Source organism: Theropithecus gelada, chromosome 14 (genome assembly GCF_003255815.1).
Source record: "Theropithecus gelada isolate Dixy chromosome 14, Tgel_1.0, whole genome shotgun sequence".
Taxonomy (NCBI): Eukaryota; Metazoa; Chordata; class Mammalia; order Primates; family Cercopithecidae; genus Theropithecus; species Theropithecus gelada.
Genome location: NC_037682.1, coordinates 62,372,329 through 62,392,229, shown reverse-complemented (window position 1 = coordinate 62,392,229; position 19,901 = coordinate 62,372,329). Strand labels below are relative to the sequence as shown.

General features: G+C 37.2%; 2 protein-coding genes across 2 annotated transcripts; both read left to right on the top strand.

Moving 5' to 3' along the window:
* Nucleotides 1-546: 546 nt before the first annotated feature.
* LOC112605573 (olfactory receptor 51G2-like) lies at nucleotides 547-1,488 on the top strand. The gene has a single exon (XM_025355158.1). The coding sequence runs from the start codon at nucleotides 547-549 to the stop codon at nucleotides 1,486-1,488; it is 942 nt and encodes a 313-aa protein (XP_025210943.1).
* A 17,057-nt stretch (nucleotides 1,489-18,545) lies between these two features.
* Nucleotides 18,546-19,484, top strand: LOC112607373 (olfactory receptor 52J3-like). The gene has a single exon (XM_025358492.1). The coding sequence runs from the start codon at nucleotides 18,546-18,548 to the stop codon at nucleotides 19,482-19,484; it is 939 nt and encodes a 312-aa protein (XP_025214277.1).
* The last annotated feature ends 417 nt before the right edge of the window (nucleotides 19,485-19,901 follow it).

The following is a 19,901-nucleotide window of genomic DNA, read 5'->3' as shown; positions in this document are numbered from 1 at the left end:
GGAGTTTGATGCTAGCCTAGGTAACATAGTGAGATCCCAACTCTAAAAAAAAGATCTTTTAATCCCAGCACTATGGGAGGCTGAGGTGGGGGGGATCATGAAGTCAAGAGATTGAGACCATCCTGGCCAACATGGTGAAACCTTGTCTTTACTAAAAATATAAAAATTAGCTAGGCGTGGTGGCACATGTCTGTAGTCCCAGCTACTCGGGAAGCTAAGGTAGGAGAATCACTTGAACCCGGGAGGCGGAGGTGGCAGTGAGCCAAGAGTGCATCACTGCACTCTAGCCTGGCGACAGAGCGAGACCGAAAAAACAAACAAACAAACAAACAAGAAACCTCAATAAATGCACAGTGAAGAAAAAAATCGGTAAAATAATAAATAACAGGTGGGGTAGTTACATATAATGAACACAGACATGATCAAAACCATTAAACACACAGCAGCATAAATTAAAGTGTTGCTTCTTGTTAGAATTTTGACTTTTACCCTAATTTTCCATATTCTTGTTTCCTCACCTAGACTCTAGGTTCATCCATTAGCACAATGTCTGTCTTCAATAGTTCTGCCTTATACCCTCGCTTCCTCCTAATGGGCCTCTCAGGCCTTGAAAGCAGATATGACTTGATTTCCCTCCCCATCTTCTTGATTTATGCCACCTCAATTGCCGGGAACATTACCATCCTCTTCATTATCAGAACTGAGTCTTCCCTCCATCAACCAATGTATTACTTTCTGTCAATGCTGGCATTCACTGACCTGGGCCTATCTACCACTACCTTGCCTACCATGTTCAGTGTCTTCTGGTTCCATGTGCAGGAGATCTCCTTCAATGCTTGTCTGGTCCAAATGTACTGCATTCATGTTTTCTCAATTATCGAGTCAGCTGTACTCTTGGCTATGGCCTTTGACTGCTTTATAGCAATCCGAGAACCCTTGCGCTATGTAGCCATCCTAACCAATGATGTAATCATTGGGATTGGGTTGGCAATTGCTGGAAGGGCCTTGGCTCTGGTCTTTCCAGCTTCCTTCCTCTTGAAGAAGCTTCAATATCATGATGTCAATATTCTGTCCCACCCTTTCTGCCTGCACCAGGACCTCATAAAGACAACTGTATCCAACCGTCAAGTCAGCAGCATCTATGGCCTCATGGTGGTCATCTGTTCCATGGGACTTGATTCAGTGCTTCTCCTCCTATCCTGTGTCCTCATCCTGGGCACAGTGTTGAGTATAGCCTCCAAGGCAGAGAGAGTGAGAGCCCTCAATACTTGCATCTCCCACATCTGTGCTGTACTCACCTTCTATACACCAATGATTGGGCTATCTATGATCCACCGCTATGGACAGAATGCTTCCCCAATTGTCCATGTGCTGATGGCCAATGTCTACTTGCTGGTTCCACCTCTCATGAACCCCATTGTCTACGGTGTTAAGTCCAAGCAGATTCGTGACAGAATCCTCAAGAAATTCAAGAAACACGAAGTGTAGATGACAGAGATTCTGAAACATATCTTTCCCTCCATTCCCCTTATATTTGTGAGAAGATTTCATATAATGTTGAATTTAGAATTAACATATTACCAATGATATTTTGACTTTAAGATACTGGACCTAAACCTCAATAATTGTAAATCTGTATATTTTCAATATAGAGAATAAAGGTGTAGTTATATTTTACGGTGAAGTTATTCATTATACACTGTGAAGGCCCTCAATATATCTGAGAAAGATTTAGGTTTCAAAAGTTTTCCTAGACTTTTTAACCTAATACAAAAAATTTTTAAATGCAAGTTTTGATCTCCTGTTCAGGGAAAAAAAATATTTCCAGCTGGAGAACCTCGTATCAAAAAGGGATGATGAATGAACAAAACTTAGCAGACTTTTAGAAGTGTAGAAGAAAAGTTGGAGCAAATTAATTGGACCAATTGGAATAAAGCAGAAACAGTGATGACTTTGTATGTAGGAATCTACAGAGGGCTTTCTATGAGGATTAGACAAACTATGAGAGCCAGACTTTTGTCCATTTTTTCTACCTGGGTTTTCAGTACATTTCTCAATTATTTATGGCAATCTCAAGTCATTCTACATCTTAAAATGTGTTCCTTATAAGCTGAGCAAGAAGGAATACAGTTTATTTCCCATGTTCCCATACATACACTGTCCTGATCATCCTTTTCTGTATTCCCAATGGCATTCTGCACTGAAATGCTTAACATATTTTTTGGTGATTATATTCTTCATGTTTAATTATGAGATTCATGTAGATACAGATTTTAATTACTAGAAAATTTTGAGATATTATGCTAAGAAGGCTTTGTTTTCAGTCAAAATGATCAATTGAAATATCTGTTTTTAATTTATATAGCACAAGAAAGTATCCTCAAAGAATTGTATATACTGATTAGTTCAACTTCGTCACCTCCCACTCAAACCTGAATCTGCTGTGGTCTGATTTTCATCTTCATGATTCCACTGATTTGCAGCTTATGATGGTTCTAGTGCTCTACTTGTTACTAAATTCAACATTCACATCTTGATTAAACTTCCATTTTCCTTTGCATTATTAACCATGCTTTTCTTTTAAAGTAACCTTATTTTCAGTTGTTTTAAATTTATAGAAAAATTTAAATACGGTACAGAGTTCTCTAACATCCTGCACTCAATTTCTTCTACTATTACCATCTTACATTAGTAGAGTATTCTTTTCACAATTGGTGAACCAACAACGGTAATTTATTAACCACAGATGAATATTATTCAGATTTTTTTTAAAGTTTTTCTCCAAATATTCTTCTTGTACTCCAAGATCCAATCCAGGATATAACATTACATTAGCCATCCTGTGTTTTTAGACTACTCTTAACTGTAAAAGTTTCTCAGTCTTCTTTCATTGTTTTCAATTGCCTTGGCATTTTTGAGGACTACTAATAGGCAGTTTGTAAAATATTCCTCTATCAGGATTTTTCTGATGCTTTTCTCATTATTAGAGTAAGTTATAAGACCACAGAGGAATAATATCATTTTTATTGCATCATATCAATAATGCATATTAGCAACATGACATCACTGTTGATGATGACTTTATTCATGTGAATGGGGTAGTATTTGTCGTGTTTCTCCACTGTCATCTTAACCTTTTTTCTTTTTAAAAGTCCCTTTTTCCATACTGTACTTTTTTAAAGGAAGTCACTTTGCAAAGCCTACACTGAAAGAGTGGAAACCATGAGGACAGATTATCTACTTGAAATTATTGCGTGAGAGATTTTTCCCTTTTTTCTAACTCAATCATTTATTTATATTAATAATGACTTCCAGGTGTTTATTTTATACCTTGGATTATAATCCAAATCTGAACTCATCTATTTTGGTAATTTTTGTTTTTAAATTACTAATTCAATATCTTTATTTGTACAGGTTCATTCAGAATTTCTACTTACTGAAGTCAGTTTCAGTAACTAGCATCTTTCTAGGAATTTCTCCATCTTATCTAAGTATTATATGATTTTTATAGTATTCCTTTGGATTTTTAATTTCTTTAATGTTTGTAATAATGCTTTCCCTTAATTAATTTTTCTGGTAATTTAAGTTGATTTTCCCTTTTTTTCTGGGTCAATGTGGATAAATGTTTGTCAATTTTATCTTTCCAAATTGCTTTTCTATCCTCTATTTCACTGGTTTCTGGTCTAGTCTTTAAAGTTTACTTCCTTCCATTTGTGTAGTTTGCTCTTCTTTTGTGAGTCTTAAGGTAGAAGTTTCGGTTATTGATTTGATATCTTTATTCTTCCTTAACACAAGCATTTGCAATGATAAATTTCACTGTAAGAACTGCTTTAGAGGCATACTATAAATTTTGACATGTTTTGCCACTGTTTTTATTAAAGTAAAAGTTTAAATTATAAAAGTGTCAAAGTATTATTTCCTCACAGTTTTTCCCTTTTTTCTTTGATTATTGTGGTAGTGTGGTGTTTACTTTTGACATATTTGTGAGTTTCTGAAATTGATTTTTGCTACTGATTTTTAATCTTATCCCTTTGTGGTCAAAGAATATACTTTATTCTTATTTATGTATTAATTATTTATGTCCTTTTATATGTATTGCAATTTTATTATGGTGTAGCATATGGTCTATCCTGGAAAATATTCCCTGTGCACTTACAGAAAATGTGTATTCTATTGTTGAATGAAGTGCTATATGGTGTTGTTCACGTTTCTACTTCCTTGTTGATATTCTGTCTAGTTATTCTATCTATTGTTTGTCTATTATTACAATCTGTTTCTATCCATTACAGTCTTTGGCCTGGGCATGGTGGCTCATGCCTATAATCCCAGCATTTTGGGAGGCCAAAGTGGGAGGAAATCATAAAGCTAGGAGTTTAAGACCAGCTGGGCAATATAGCAAGACCCCGCCTCCACCAAAAAATTTAAAAAAAAATTTAAAAAATTGCTTGACATGGTAGCACATGCCTGTAGTCCCAGCTGCTCAGGAGGCTAAGGCAGGAAAATTCCTTGACCCTGGGAGTTTGAGGCTGTAGCGAGCTACAGTTGCACCACTGCCATTGTGGTGAAAGAGTGATACCCTGTCTCTCAATAAATAAATAAGTAAATAAATAAGTAAAATTTAAAAAATGTCTTCAACTATTATTTTCAAATTATTTCTTCCTTCATATATGTCCATTTTTGTTTCATATGTTTTGCTGCTCTGTTAATACCTGCATATATAATTGCTATATTTTCCCATACTTTCCTGATGAGTTGACCTTTATATCACTGTAAAATGACCTACTTTATCTCCAGTACTACTTATTTTTGTTTTAAACTCTATTTTGTCTGATATTAGAATAGCCAATCCAGCTTTCTTGTGGTTACTATTTGCATGATATATACTTTTCATTTTTTTGCTTTCAGTCAGCTTGTATCTTTAATTCTAAAGCTGTATCTTGTAGCAAATGTGGAATTAGATAATTTTTTTTCAGCCGTATATAATTGACAAGCATTATGCATACACCATGCGTACAATGTGATGATTTAGTAGATGCATATATATAGTAATTATTACTACAATCAAATGGATTAGCACAACTACCACCACACATTTTTGGGAGGGATGGGTTGCCATCTTTTTTGTCTTGCATCTTGTACCCTTGCTGTATCCAGGCTATGGAGAATCCATGGGGACCAGGGATAGGTCCAGACCCCCAGCATAAGCCAACCACCTCAAAGAAAGGTGGCCAGACTTTTCTCTAAGCAGGTGTTAGTTCTCACCCATCCTCACTGGGCAAGGCTTCCTGACCTGGGACTCCAGAATAAGAACCCTGCCCCAACCTGATTACCTTAATCAGTGGCAGACCAGAATTTCTCTGAGGAGGAAATCCCAGAATCATCCCACAATCCCTCCACTACTATGGTTGCAGTGATACCACCCTAACATCCCCTGGGCTGGGGAGGAAACAAAGGGCCTACTCACTATGCTGGCACTACTAGTACACTGTATGGAGAGAGTCCAGTCTTTTTTTTCTGGCAACACCCACTCCCTACTCTTCACCTGGCAGAGCCCCCAGCTCATGACTGCAAAACAATTGTCCCCACCTGCAGCTGAGAACACCCACTGATAGGCTTGGAGTTTCCCTGGAGAGAGGTTCACAGAGGCATCTAATAGTCCCTCTGCCACTGCCACAACAGTGATTCTATCCCTTCTTCCCTGTTTCTTGGGAGGAGACAAAGAGTCTTAGGACTGTATCTGAGCTTACAGCACACCACAGTCACCATACAGAGACACCAGTCTCTCCTCCCAGTGACCCCCAATCCCCTGCTCCCCAACAAGTGGAGCCTGAAGCTCATGCCAGCAGTGCATCTGCCCCACCCCACCAGCTGAACACTCCCAGTAACAGCAGCTCTGCATCTCTTGGAGGTGGAGGTCCCAGGGGCAAATGTAAGCTTCTCTGCCACAGTCTCCGCAGTAATAGTACCCCTGCCACCCTCAGACTAATGAAGGTGCAAAGACCCTGAGTGCCTTATCCACACCTCCAACAACCTGCAGTTGACCCAGGGAGAAAAGGCCAGTCCATCTCCCATGAACCCCAAGCACCCCCCCACTCATCACTAGGCAGGGAACCCCTGGCTTGGGCCGACGGCACAGACCACCCATCCCAGGCTGATTGCACTGAGCAATTGCTGACCTGCTTCTCTCTGGGATGGAGCCTCCAGGAGACAGGCAAAAGACCCTCAGCCACAGCCACTACTAAGATCCCTGCCTCTGATGCCTCCAAGTTAGGAGGAAGCATAAACCCTGAGATCACCCAAGAGCAGCAGTGGGCAGCCTCAGAGTGCCAAGCTGCTATCTACAGCTAGCTCTCAAGTGGAAGAGGAGCCCACACTTTCAGAGCATTGAGAAGGAGCAGAGTTGCAGCTGTGAGGAAACCATTACACCTAAGTATCACCTACTGGATCACAACACAAAGCTTAAACACCAAAATAGTTCACTAACATACCACCCTGTAAAACCAAAGACAGGAAGTATGCTACAAATGAAGACGCTGCACAAAGACTCAATCCTCTGGAAACATCCAGAAAATAATTACACTGACTGTACTCAGCCTATATTGCAGTTAAAGGGACACCCACAAACAGAGATGGGAAACAATCAATGTAAGAACTCTAGCTACTCAAATGGCCAATGTCTAATGTCCTCTAAACAATCACACGTGTTCTCCAACTAGAGTCCTTCACCAGGCCGAGTTGGCTAAAATCACAGAAATAGAATTTTGAATGTCGATAGGAATTAAGATCATCAACATTCAGGAGAAAGGCAAAACCCAATCCAAGGAAAATAATAATTACAATAAAAGAATACAGGAGCTGACAGATTAAATATCCAGTTTAAAAAAAAAAAACCTAAATGATCTGTTAGAGCAGAGAAACACATTGCAAGAATTTCATAATGCAAACACAAGTATTATGAACATAATAGATCAAGTTGAGGAAAGAATCACAGAACTGGAACACTGGCTCTCTGAAATAAGGCAGTTAGAGAAAATTTTAAAAAAGAATGAAAAGAAATGAACAAAGCCTCTGAGCCTCCGAGCCTCTGAGAAATATGGCACTATGTAAAGAGGCCAAATCTACAAATCACTGGCATTCCTGAAAGGGATATCTAGGAAGCAAAAACGTGGAAAATATATTTCAGGTTGTCATCCACGAAAACATCTGTGACCTCACTAGAGAGGCCAACAGTCAAATTCAGGAAATACAGAGCATCCTTGCAAGTCTCTACACAAGAAGATTATCCCTAAGAAACATAATCATCAGATTTTCCAAGTCTGAAATGAAAGAAAGAATGTTAAAGGCAGCTAGAGAGAAAGGGCAGGTCACCTACAAATGAACCGCTATTGTGCCAACAGTGAACCGCTCAGCAGAAACCCTACAAGCCAGAAGATATTGGGGACCTATATTCAACATTCTTAAAGAAAAACATCTTTAACCAAGAATTTCATTTCCAGACAAACTCATCTTCCTGGGAAAGGAGAAATAAGATCCTTTTCAGATAAGCAAATGTGAAGGGAGTTTGTTATTAACAGACCCACCTTACGAGAGATCTTAAAAGGAACACTAAATATAGAAAGCAAAAGCCACTATCAGACAATACAAAAACACACTTAAGTACACAGACCAGTGACACTATACAGCAAACACATAAACAAGCCTGCATAACGACCAGCTAAGAACACAATGACTGGTACAAATTCACAAATATCAATACTAACCTTGAATGTAAGTGGGCTAAGTGCTCCATTTAAAAGGAAGAGACTAGCAAGCTGAATTACAAAAAAAAAGCAAGACCCAGTGGTATGCTGTCTTCAAGAGACCCATCTCACAGGCAATGACACCCATAGGCTCAAAATAAAGGGATGGAGGAAAATCTACCAAGCAAATGGATATCAGAACAAAGACAGGGTGGCAAACCTAATTTCAGTCAAAATAGGCTTTAAACCATAATGGTTGAACTAGTTTACAATCCCACCAACAGTGTAAAAGTGTTCCTATTTCCCAGCACCTGTTGTTTCCTGACTTTTTAATGATTGCCATTCTAACTGGTGTGAGATGGTATCTCATTGTGGTTTTGATTTGCGTTTCTCTGATGGCCAGTGATGATGAGCATTTTTTCATGTGTCTGTTGGCTGTATACATGTCTTCTTTTGAGAAATGTCTGTTCATATCCTTTGCCCACTTTTTGATGGGGTTGTTTATTTTTTTCTTGTAAATTTGTTTGAGTTCTTTGTAGGTTCTGGATATTAGCCCTTTGTTAGATGAGCAGATTGCAAAAATTTTCTCCCATTCTGTAGGTTGCCTGTTCACTCTGATGGTAGTTTCTTTTGCTGTGCAGAAGCTCTTTAGTTTAATGAGATCCCATTTGTCAATTTTGGCTTTTGCTGCCGTTGCTTTTGGTGTTTTAGACATGAAGTCTTTGCCCATGCCTATGTCCTGAATGGTACTACCTAGGTTTTCTTCTAGGGTTTTTATGGTATTAGGTCTAACATTTAAGTCTCTAATCCATCTTGAATTAATTTTCGTATAAGGAGTAAGGAAAGGATCCGGTTTCAGCTTTCTACTTATGGCTAGCCAATTTTCCCAGCACCATTTATTAAATAGGGAATCCTTTCCCCATTTCTTGTTTCTCTCAGGTTTGTCAAAGATCAGATGGCTGTAGATGTGTGGTATTATTTCTGAGGACTCTGTTCTGTTCCATTGGTCCATATCTCTGTTTTGGTACCAGTTCCATGCTGTTGTGGTTACTGTAGCATTGTAGTATAGTTTGAAGTCAGGTAGCGTGATGCCTCCAGCTTTGTTCTTTTGACTTAAGATTGTCTTGGAGATGCGGGCTCTTTTTTGGGTCCATATGAACTTTAAAGCAGTTTTTTCCAATTCTGTGAAGAAACTCATTGGTAGCTTGATGGGGATGGCATTGAATCTATAAATAACCTTGCATCCCATTACTGGGTATATACCCAAAGGGTTATAAATCATGCTGCTATAAAGACACATGCACACGTATGTTTATTGAGGCACTATTCACAATAGCAAAGACTTGGAATCAACCCAAATGTCCATCAGTGACAGACTGGATTAAGAAAATGCGGCACATATACACCATGGAATACTATGCAGCCATAAAAAAGGATGAGTTTGTGTCCTTTGTAGGGACATGGATGCAGCTGGAAACCATCATTCTTAGCAAACTATCACAAGAACAGAAAACCAAACACCGCATGTTCTCACTCATAGGTGGGAATTGAACAATGAGATCACTTGGACTTGGGAAGGGGAACATCACACACCGGGGCCTATCATGGGGAGAGGGGAGGGGGGAGGGATTGCATTGGGAGTTATACCTGATGTAAATGACGAGTTGATGGGTGCTGACGAGTTGATGGGTGCAGCACAGTAACATGGCACATGTATACATATGTAACAAACCTGCACGTTATGCACATGTACCCTAGAACTTAAAGTATAATAATAAAAACAACATAGTCTTTAAACCAACAAAGATTTGAAAAAAAAAAGACAAAGAAAGGCATTACATAATGATAAAATGTTTAATTCAAAAAGAAGACCTAACTATTCTTAATATACATGCACCCAACACAGGAGCACCCAGATTCATAAAGCAAGTTCTTAGAAAATTATAAAGAGACTTAGACTTTCACACAATAACAGTGGAACTGCATCACTCTACTGACATTATTAGATAGATCATTGATGCAGAAAATTAACAAAGATTTTTAGGACTTGAATGCAACTTTGGACCAAATGGATCTGATAGGCCTCTATAGAACTCTCCACCCCAAAACAAACAAAATAATATACCTTCTTCTCATTGCCACATAGCACATACTCTCAAATCAACACCACAATTGGACATAAAAGAATTCTCAAAAAAATTCAAAACAACCAAAATAATACCAAACACCCTTTTGGACTACAGTGCAATAAAAACAAGTCAAGACTAAAAAATTGCTCAAAACGATGCAATTACATGAAAATTAGACGATCTGCTCCTGAATGATTTTTGGGTGAGTAATGAAATTAAGATAGAACTCAAGAAGTTCTTTGAAACTAATGTAAAAAATATACAACATACCAGAATCTCTGGGATACAGCTAAGACAGCATTAAGGGGGAAATGTATAGCACTAACTGCCCACATCAAGAAGTTAAAAAGATCTCAAATGAATAACCTATCATCACAACTGAAAGAATTAAAGAACCATGAGTAAACCAACCCCAAAGCTAGCGGAAGATAAGAAATAATCAAAATCAGAGCTGAACTGAAGGAAATTGAGACATGATAAACCATTCAAAAGATCAATGAATCCAGGATTTGTCTTTTTGTTTAATTAATAAAATAGGCCACTAGCTAGACTAATGAAGAAAAAGGGAAGATCCAAATAAACATAGTTAGAAATGACACAGGGGATGTTACCATTGACTCCACGGAAATAAAAGTAAACATCAGAAGCTACTATGAACACCTCTATGCACACAACTAGAAAATCTAGACGAGAAAGATAAATTCCTAGATACCTATACCCTTCCAATACTGAGCCAGGAATAATTGATTCCTTGAACAGATCAATAAAGAGCTTGAAAATTGAGTGGGTAAAAAATAGCCTACCAACCCCCAAAAAACCCAGGACCAGATGGATTCACAGCAGAATTCTACAATATGTACAAAAAAGAGGTGGTATCATTCCTACTGAAACTACTCCAAAGAGTTGAGGAGGAGGGACTGCTCACCAACTCATTCTATGAGGGTAGGACTATTTTGATACTAAAACCTGGCAGAGGTAGGGCATGGTGGCTCATGCCTGTAATCCTAGCAATTTGGGAGGCCAAGGCGGGTGGATCACTTAACGTCAGGAGTTCAAGACCAGCCTGGCCAACACGGTGAAACCCCGTCTCTATTAAAAATGCAAAAATGAGCAAGGTGTGGTGGTGCAAACCTGTAGTCCCAGCTACTCTGGAGGCTGAGGTGGGAGAATCATTTGAACCCAAGAGGCAGAAGTTGCAGTGAGCCAAGGTGGCAATGCTGCACTCCAGCCTAGGCAACAGAGCAAGACTCTGTCTCAAAAATAAAAACAAAAACAAAAACAAAATAAAATAAATGAATAAATCATGATATTCTCTTTTATTTATTTCAAAGCTGCCTTGAGTACTCTAGATCTTTGCATTCCACATCAAGTTACCAAATTCTGTAAGTTCAATCTATAAGTCAAATTCTATCAGTTCTATGAGTCATATTCTATAGGTTCAATCAAGCTGTCAAATTCTATAAAACTTACCAAGATTTTCTTTAGAATTGTTTTGAACCGCTAAATTAATTTGGGAAGATTGACATCTTAAGAACACAGTAATTCAATCAATGGACATAGTATATCCATCTATTTATCTACATTTTTTTGGAATTCCCTGTAATGTTCTCATGTTTCCAGGGTCAATATGTTGAAAGTATTTGGTTAGTTTTTACATATTTGATTTTTATGCTATATAAATTATATTTTAGTTTAGTTTATTTTTAACTCTCATTTTATATTTGGGAATATATGTACAGGTTTGTTAAATAGGTAAATTGTATGTCACAGGGCTGTGGTGTACAGATTATTTCACCACCCAGGTAATAAGCATAGTACCCAATAAGTAGTTTTTCAATCCTCACCCTCCTCCCTCACTCTACCTTTAGGTAAACTCAAGTGTCTCTTGTTACTTTCTTGGTGTTCATATGCACTCAATGTTTAGCTCCAACTTTTAAGTGAGAACGTTTGTTATTTGGTTTTCTGTTTCTGTGTTAGCTTGCTTAGGATAATGGACTCCATCTTCATCCATGTTGCTGGAAAGGACATAATCTCATTCTTTTTTATGACTGCACAGTATTCTATAGTGTGTATGTAGCACATTTTCTTTATCCATCTACCATTGATGGGCATTTAGGTCGATTCCATTCTTTGCTATCATGAATACTGCTGCAATGTACACATGTGCATGTGTCTTTATGGTAGAACACTTTATATTCATTTGGGTATATGCTGGGATTCACTCAGGATGCTGGCAGAAATATTAAAGGGAAATATTAGGGAACATTATAAGGAATAGTCACAAACTTTTTTGGAAGGCCAAATGGTTACATAGCTTGTAATAATCAAACAGGCTGAAGGCAGCCGGTTCTTACCTTAGAGCATTAGGTCATAGGGTAAATACTAGGGACAGGGACGTGGAAGCTTCCCCAGTTAAGTCTGTTTACCCTACCTCCATGAACTAATCTTGGAGCCAGATAGCCCTCTCGGTGGGAGGTCAACCAGGGAAATTGCCCCCTAATGGTATTTACTTTAAACCACCCTACCTGAGTTTTAATCATTCCTAGAACTACTCTCTTAACCATGTTAATTATCCACGAGTGTGTTGACTCAGAGCTTCTGTTGTTAATTGTATACTAAATAAATGCCTGGAGTGCGAGCTTCTAAAGGCCAGCTGCAGTGGCAAACCTCTCTTGGTGTGCAGGTGGTCGGACACTTAGCAGGACTGGCATAACAGATTATCTGTGTGTCAATGTACATTTTTATTCATCCATCCTTTGGGTCAGGGTCTGCGGGCAGATCCCTGCAGTTGATGCCCTCTTGTGAGGAGCAATACCTCAAGTATATACCTGCGATTACTTGGTAAATTATATTTTCAAATTAATTTCTACATTGTTTTTAAGAATATTAAAGTTCAATGTATTTTTGAATACTACTCAGATTTTTAAAAATATATATGCATTTTGAATATCATATATACAATCATATAAGTAAATAGAGACACTTTTACTTTATTCTTTCAAATTCTCATCTTTTTTTCTATAATTTTTCTTACTGTATTACACTTTTTTGGGCATCTAGTGCAGTTCTGAATAGAAGTATTTATAAGACATCTTTGACTTTACTTGACTTTACAGGAGGAATATTGAATACATTTTCATTAATATAATGTTAGCTGTATTATTTTTATGTATATCTGTAAGATTAGGGTAGTTACCATCTGTTTCTAGTTTACTCAGAAATCTTACAAAATAGTAGTGGTGGAGGGAGTGGAAATGGTTAATGGCTACAAAATTATAGTTAGAATGAATAAGATCTAGTATTTCATAGCACAACAAAATGATTACAGTCAACAATTATTTATTATACACTTAAAAGTAAATAAAATAATTGGAACGTTTGTAACACAAATAAATGATAAATGCTTGAGGTGATGCATACTCCATTTACCATGATGTGATTGTTATGCATTGTATGCCTGTATCCAAATATATATAAAAATATACACCTACGATATACCAAAAAATTAAAAGTAAAATGTTAGTATAAAAATTTTATTAAGATGATAAAAATATTTAAATTTTGTATATTAAGGTGATCTTTTTTTCTACTTTTGGCAGTGTGAAGAAGTATATCTATAATTTTTAAAAACAAATTATGTACTAGAGTAGCCTTCCCTTGTTTGCAATGTGTCATTCTCTTGATACATCACTGTATTCTATTTGATAATTTTTAAGGATATTTGTATCTGTGCTTATAAGACATGTTAGTCTTTAATTACCTTTCCTCAGAATATAATTGACTGGTTTAGTTATCACTCATGAAACCAGTTGGGAAATACTCTATGATCTCAAAGAATTTGTACTGTATTGGTATTAGCTCCTTTGTAAATGTTGAGGTAAAATTGCAAATGACACTCTTTCAGATTGAAGACTTTTTGAGTGATTTTTAAAAAATTATGAATTAAATATTTAGTTGAACAATGATCCAATTTTGTCTTTCTTGTTTAAATTCTGAAGGTATATTTAGAAACAATATGTCATTTAAACTATGATATATAGTGTAATGCAAAAAAAATTCCGCATTGTACTCACTGTAATACAGTTTAAAATGTAAATGTGTGTAAGATCTGTAGCGATGGGTCTTACTTGCATTAGCAGTATAAACTTTGTGTTTTCTCTCTTTTTTCATGATCAATTCTGTTAAAAATTTTACAGATTTATTAAGCTATTCAAAGAACAAACTTTCTACTTTGTCAATTTTCTCCATTTTATTTAACTTTTATTTTATTGATTTTAAAGAAATTGTGGTATATGCATAGAATATTATTTAACCTTAAAAAAGGAAATTTCGCTGTTTGCAACAACATGAGGGTCTTACACTAAGTGAAATAATCCAGTTACAGAAGGACAAATGTGGCATGATTCTACTTTAAATGAAGTTTTTATACTAGTGAAACTCATAGAAGCAAATAAGGCAATAATGGTTTCCAGAAGTTAAGGGTCTGGAGAAAATGGGAACTTGTTGCTTAGTGATTACAAAGTTGCAGTTATGATAGATGAATAATTTTAATGTCTGTAGTTAACAATATAGCAGTGTGAAGTTCAAAATTTCTTGAGGGCAGACCACATGTTAAGTGTCCTCACCACAAAATAAAACAACAACAACAATACCAAAAAAAAAAAAAAAAAAAAAAAGAATCCAAGTAAGGTCACTTTGTGAGGTAATGAGGGTTTAGGACTTTAACATATACATTTTCAGGGGATACAATTCAACTAATAATAATGCTAATATTAATAGAGGTTGAGGGCAAAGCACTCTTTAGTCACACAAAGTTTTGAAACTGTACCTCCCATTCATCAGAACTTACTTAAAGATTTGTTCCAGAAAAATTGCAAGGTTATCTGTAAAATAGGAAGATAGGAGGTTTGAGGAACAATGGCTCCAAAACCAAAGAGTAATAAAAGGTATTCTCAGCAAGACCCATAAGTGCAACCAGTTCAGAGTAGAACTATAGAACTGGTGCCACTGTGAGGGATGTGTCCAAGAAAAAAATTAAATCTGTATCTGTCGGGATAATTTATATTATATATTTTGAAAAGATAATATAGACATTCAAAGGAAATTAATTGACTCTCACAGCATTAAAGATGTTGGTTCAGTTTTATGTAAGAGTTGTTTGTATAACTAAACCATGTAATGAGGATCAATTTTGTTTTAATATTTGGTGTTAAAATTCTGTATCTCATCTTGCTCTTAAGGTTAGCTCCCCACTTGTTTCCAGGATATTTTAGCAGCTCTCAACTGCAGATGCTTCCTCATTCACACACAGAAAAAAATGCACCTCTGAGTAAATGTCTTAAGATTAATTTTAATTAGATGTGAAGACCTGATTGGACCCCAGAGAATATATCATTGTATATATACAGGAATGCAAAAATTATAAATTTGGAGGAGATGACATTAATGAAATATTGGTATGGAATAATGGAGAAGACAGACAAGGCCAAATAAAGAATATTACTTCACATGCTTTTAATTCAATGCCTTATTTGCTTAAGTAGTGCTGTCTTAAGGAGGTTCTCAGAAACCTCAACTGTGTAATAAAGAGATATATTTTTTCACTCCAAATAACCACATTCTAATAGGAACTACACACACACACACACACACACACACACACACACACACACACACGTATTTGAGTCTAAGATTAGAGAGAACATGTTTCATATTGTCATAGTTAAGAAGAAAAATGGCTACATAATTGGCAGTATAAATTTCCTCAATTTGTTTTGCAATAATCACATCCATGAAGTTTTCCTTTAGAGCTAAAATATAAATTAACAATAACAATAGCTTAAAAGTTACTATAACTGATGATTTACTGTGTATAAGACAAAGTTCTAAATGCCTCAGAAAAAATTGTATCTCAAATCTACCCAATGAAGGAAACTATTATTATTCCCCTTTATGGATAAGGAAACTGAGATGTAGAAATGATACATAAGTCATTTAAAATCTTACAGCTTGGTTGTGACAAGGCAGTATTTGTACACCAGCAATCAGACTCCAGGATTGAAATTTTAGGTATGTATTAATAGGAGTTTTAAAAGTTGTATATGTAAAATTTTGGTGGTGTTGGTTTTGAGAATTCATGTATAGAAAACACAATGGACAAAAGATAATGACTTTGTGTTTTTATGCTAATTAGAGAAATTCAAGTCAATTATATTTGGTCTGAAAAAACCATCAGTGAAGAGAAATAGTTTAAGTCAGAAAGCCTACTATATTAGTCAAAATGTTGGAGAGGAATTTAGCCAGTTTATTCTGTATGAAACAGGCCTACAGAATTGGGTCACATATTCACAATTAGGTAAAGATGCAATTATCTGTTGTTACATGTATCAAGTATAAATGACAGCGAGACAGTGCTTTAGTCCCACTTCTTGAAATTGTATTACATACACTTCAGCTTGCTTCTATGTTCCTTCAGCTTTTCTGTGTTTCTAGAGCAGCACCCAGGAGTTGGTGAGCAGTCTCTGAGGACTCAATTCCAGAGCTCTGTCTAAAGTACAGACTAAAATTAGATGTATTCTTATAATATCCCTGAGGTGCTAGAAACCTAATATTAGCACACCTTCCAAGTGCTACTCAGAAAAGGGACTAAGTACTGTGCTGCCCAGTGTTAAGTGTAGGTGTTGATTCCTATGGAAGAATGAGGTGAATCAGCTGCTGATTTCTGGTGAGCAGGTGCGGCGGTGCATGGAGAGATACATGGGCAGTGGACACTGAGAACTGGACTATGTGGCTGACCTGCACCAGGCAGGGAAAAAAGTTGTATATTGTTTTAATATGTAATGTATGAAATTGTAATATATAAACATATTATGTATGCATTAAATAATAGATGCCTAAAATATGTATAAATTATGTTCTAAATTTTAGAAATTATGTGTGAAATCTGTCATGAATATCCAAGTTAAAATGTCGTCCTACCAATTGCATTAGGTTAAATTAGTTTCTATGGTAGTAGGAAAAAATAAGGGTAGTGGAGACCTGCTTTTGAGAGTGGGCACCTAGATTTAATCCTTAAGTCTATAGCCTAGGTGCTGTCATTATCTTTCTGCTGAGCAATTATATTTTAATTGTCCAGAATATCAATGTTTTTACACAACACAATAAGAGTCAGTGTACTTTGCTGCACTTGTTTTCTCTGTGTTGGAATAATCTCAAAAGCATGAAGAGTTTTACTCTTCAACTCCGTGCTTAAACACAGAGCTAGAAATTGATGCCAGCAACTGCTACGCTGGCTGCTATGCTATGCTAGCAATGCTTCATCTGATTTTTCTCTTTCTCTTTCTCTCTCTTTTTCCCCTTTATTTTTCCCCCAAAAGAAGAAGGAGCTTCACCTCAAAAAAGTTATTTTTGCCTTGATATATTTACTGTATTAAAAAAAGATAATTAAAAAAGATTAGAAAGTGAAACTATGCCAAAGATGAAAGTAAGGATCTTTTAACTTTATTTTGAATTACAACTGCTGTACCAAAGACCCCAGGACAAGCCTCCTTAGCTCATTTTGAGTAACTTGGTTTATTTGCAGCATTTTAAAGGTATTACTTAAGTATTCTTCTTCATTGTTTTTAGACTATTGCAAAAGTTGATTGTTTTTCGGCTGACACAATGCTATCCAAGAGAACTACAAAACAAACAAACAAAAAAACAAAAACTTCTCTAGCACAAATACCATCTGAGATTGTCTGCATTGTCTTCTACCCACATATCCAGTGTCTTGAACTGGTAGAAGGAGTGGCAAATAAGTATTGGCTCCGTAGTAGAGGAAAAATTAGCAAAGGTAAAATTAACAGGTGCTGTAAGAATACCTGGTGTGCTATAGATAAAAAACAAAAGTGTGAAAATGGCATTACACAGCCTTCTTATGCTTTTCCCACCTGAAAATCCTAAGCCTGTAGGTCATAAACAATTACTATGTCTAATTCTGGCCAGGCATCACAGGAACAAGTACTTTTCTGAGAAATTGATGTTTCTTACAGTCTGATTCAGTGTCTGAGAGGCTACTGGGCTTGGTTCAGAGTTTTTATATAGGTATCTCAAGGCCAGTCTAAAAAATAATTTAGGTTTTTATTGTGAAAGTGCCTATGTACATGAAGTCTTATTATTTACTTTCTTATGAATCACTTAATGACACTTTGAGGGTCTGTGTGTTGTATTCACATGACCCCATGTGCTGTCTTGATATTTCCAATGTTACCCAACAGAGGATGAATTCCCAGAGTAAAATCACGTATTATTCACTTTCAAAGTGAGTGGAAAGTATTAATTATTAGAAATCCTCAATAAGGTTGTTGCAAATCTCCATATATAGAATTAGTACCCAATCAACAAGCAGAATGAAAATTCTGAATTTCACCATGCCCTGGTCTGTATAAATGGCTAAGGCAATGACTCAGTACAGGAGCTTCTGAACACGCCTGCTTGCATAGTAAATGTGAATTCAATTCTGTGCTGAAGCACAGAGCTAGAAATTGATGCTAGCAACTAATATGCTAGCTGCTGCTATGCTGGCTGCTGTGCTATGCTAGCTTCATCTGATCTTTCTCTTTCTCTCTCTCTTTCCCCTTTGTTTTTCCCCCAAAAGAAGAATGAGCTTCACCTCTTCAGAACAACGCAGTGCAGGATGGTATACCATGGCAACAGGAGCACTTTTCACCCAGCCACATTTTTTCTTGTTGGAATCCCAGGTCTGGAAGACGTCCATATGTGGATCTCCCTGCCTTTCTGCTCTGTTTACCTCGTGGTTTTGCTGGGCAATGCCACCATTCTGCTAGTCATCAAGGTAGAACAGACTCTCCGGGAGCCCATGTTCTACTTCCTGGCCATTCTTTCCACTATCGATTTGGCCCTTTCTACAACCTGTGTGCCTCGCATGCTGGGCATCTTCTGGTTTGATGCTCATGAGATTAACTTTGGAGCTTGTGTGGCCCAGATGTTTCTGATCCATGCCTTCACTGGCATGGAGGCTGAGGTCCTGGTGGCCATGGCCTTTGACCGTTACATGGCCATCTGCAATCCACTTCACTACACAAACATCTTGACATCCCGGGTGCTGGTGGGCATCACTATGTGCATTGTAATTCATCCAGTTCTGTTTACACTCCCCATAATCTATCTCATCTACCGTTTACCATTTTGTCAGGCTCATATAATAGCCCATTCCTACTGTGAGCACATGGGCATTGCAAAATTGTCCTGTGGAAACATCCGTGTCAATGCTATCTATGGACTCTTTGTGGTCTCCCTCTTTCTCCTGAACCTGGTCCTTATTGTCATCTCATACGTTTACATTCTCCGTGCTGTCTTCCGCCTCCCATCACATGATGCTCGGCTAAAAGCCCTAAGCACATGTGGCTCTCACGTTGGGGTCATTTGTGTTTTCTATATCCCCTCAGTCTTCTCTTTCCTTACTCATCGATTTGGACACAGCATTCCACATTACATTCACATTCTTGTTGCTAATCTCTATTTGGTTGTCCCACCCTCTCTCAACCCCATCATTTATGGGGTGAGGACCAAATGGATACGAGAGCGAGTGATCTATGTACTTACTAAAAGATAAGGCTCTTATCACGTTCTTTTACTAAGGACTTTGATCCTCCTATGAAGACTGATATATTCTTGCTTTAAGGAATATCTCCTGATCCTTACCTTATTCCTGCCAACTTGCAGTACAAGTTGGTTTGTTCCTGAATGCTGACTCATGGATTTTAACAGTGGCAGAAACTTCTGTGGTACCTCAGGTTCAAAGACTGACAACTATTCTGGGAAGGATATCCTGGGAAACAGCTGTGTTGCCTCGCCTACATAACTTCATGCAGAACCCTCGATTGCAAAAGGCTCCTTTTTTGGGGGGGGAAAGAAGATATTATACTGAGTCTTTTATGATCAGTGATTAGAAATATGTGGCACTGGAAATTTAACCCTGTAAACTGTGTCATTCATTTTCTTTCTCCCTCCCTCTCTCCCCCCCCCCCCC